The 1,677-nt window shown below is 43.6% G+C and overlaps 1 protein-coding gene across 3 annotated transcripts in view; it reads left to right on the top strand.

The window, feature by feature from the left end:
- Positions 1-1,677, top strand: part of OSBPL2 (oxysterol binding protein like 2) — a 68,467-nt gene that overhangs the window by 55,291 nt on the left and 11,499 nt on the right. For all 3 annotated transcript variants that reach the window (XM_019510151.1, XM_019510152.1, XM_019510150.1), the window contains one exon: positions 516-639. In XM_019510151.1, coding sequence (XP_019365696.1) covers positions 516-639 — 124 coding nt within the window. The remainder of the gene's footprint in view (positions 1-515; positions 640-1,677) is intronic.

The raw sequence follows: 1,677 nt of genomic DNA, 5'->3' as shown, positions 1-1,677 counted from the left end.
ACTCTTTCCACAAGCAGTTTAAGGAACTTAACCAAAACTATTCTCTGTTGAGGACTATAGTCATAAATAACAAGCATCCTTGTTATCTATGACCTAGTTTCTGCCAAATCCTGATCAAAAGAGCTGCTTCAGTATTCCAAAGCAGAACAAACCTGACAGACACAGCCACTACAATAAAAGCAGGCCTTCTTGCTGCTTAATTGTTTTTTCAGTCCCTGTTCAGTCTCCAGTTCCTACTACTGGATAAGCAGCATAGGCAGCAGAAAGGGTGGGACTGACGGCTGGCTAATGAGGGTACATTCCAAGCTGTAGGGCTGAATACCAGAAATGTTTAACTAAACTAAAATATTAATCTTTTGCATTTATATTATGATAAACGTTTTCCCAGAATTCTGCACCAGAAATCATGAGAGAAGGCCCCTCAAAAAACCTAGATTAGGTTACGCGAATTTACATTTCGTTAGGAAGTCTTATAGAAACTGCAGAAAAATAAGTGTTCTTTCTTCTCTAAACAGCAAAAAGAAGCTCTCTGTGATCTATGGTAAATGGACAGAATGTTTATGGTGTATTGATCCTACCATGTACGAAACCTTTAAAAAGAATGAAAAGAGAGGTGGAGACCAGAAGAAATTGAAACCGGTAAGGTTATAAAATGATTCAGGAGTGCGCAGGTGCTGTTGTATCTCTCTTGATAAGGACGTTCTCTTCCAGCAAGAAGCATCATTGCAGTGGTACCTGAAAAGCTCTGGTGTATGGTGGCCAATTTCATTAGAAGGGTCCTAAATACTATGAGGCAACAACCTTCTTTGGTGACCATTGACTTAGGTGGGAGTGGAGCATCCGTCAGGGCTGGAGTTTAGGTTCGATATTTAGTGACTCAGCTGACAGAGATTACTAAAATGGCAGCATTGCCAACTCCAGGCACTTAAATATGAGGCCTTTCAGGCAGCAAGAAAATGACGACTCTATCAAAAAGCAGTAAAGTTCTGGCTTTTTAACTTGTTTTCTAATATTTGAGCTTCTAGGGGTTTGTGCTGCAAAGGGAAGCTTGGAAACAAGCAGGGTTAGAAGCTTGCTGTCACTTTTCATGTAAAAGTAGATATTCTTGCATAATTGTATGACTCTGCAGGCCTGGGGCTTCATGAAAAATACCAGATATTTCAGGGCACGAAGCATGAGAGCTGGCATTGCAGCTACTGGTGGAAATTGTAAAACTCTGGCTATTCATGCACCACCCAATTGACAGGTTAAAACTGAGACCTGGTAACTTTGGGGCCTTTCTGGAGCCAACTTTTATAAAATTGAACTGACTCTCCCTGTCGAGAGCCTGGAGGCAGCAGCCCTCTCTGTTTCTTTTCCTGAATTCTGTCCTTTTGAAGATTAGTTGAGATTCATTTTGCCTTTCTGAACATCTTAGCTTTTGAAAATCATAGGTGTGCACCGATAGAGATTTTGGGGGCCGATACCAATAGCCGATGTTTAAGGAGGCATATCGGCCAATACTGATCTGATTCCAATACAGCTGCGTCCAGCTGGTAAGTCTGTTGTGGTGGAAGGGGAGGGCACGGGGGGAGGGGCCCAGATGTGTGCCCCCAGATCTGTGCGGGGTGGAGTGGGTGGGCTGCAGCCAGGACTGCACCGGGCTCTTCTTGATGGGGTTGGGCTCGGGGCAGGCGG

The sequence above is a fragment of the Gavialis gangeticus genome, unplaced genomic scaffold (assembly GCF_001723915.1).
Source record: "Gavialis gangeticus isolate Ggan-Ray unplaced genomic scaffold, GavGan_comp1, whole genome shotgun sequence".
NCBI classification, from domain to species: domain Eukaryota; kingdom Metazoa; phylum Chordata; order Crocodylia; family Gavialidae; genus Gavialis; species Gavialis gangeticus.
This window is presented reverse-complemented; position numbering and strand designations above follow the sequence as displayed.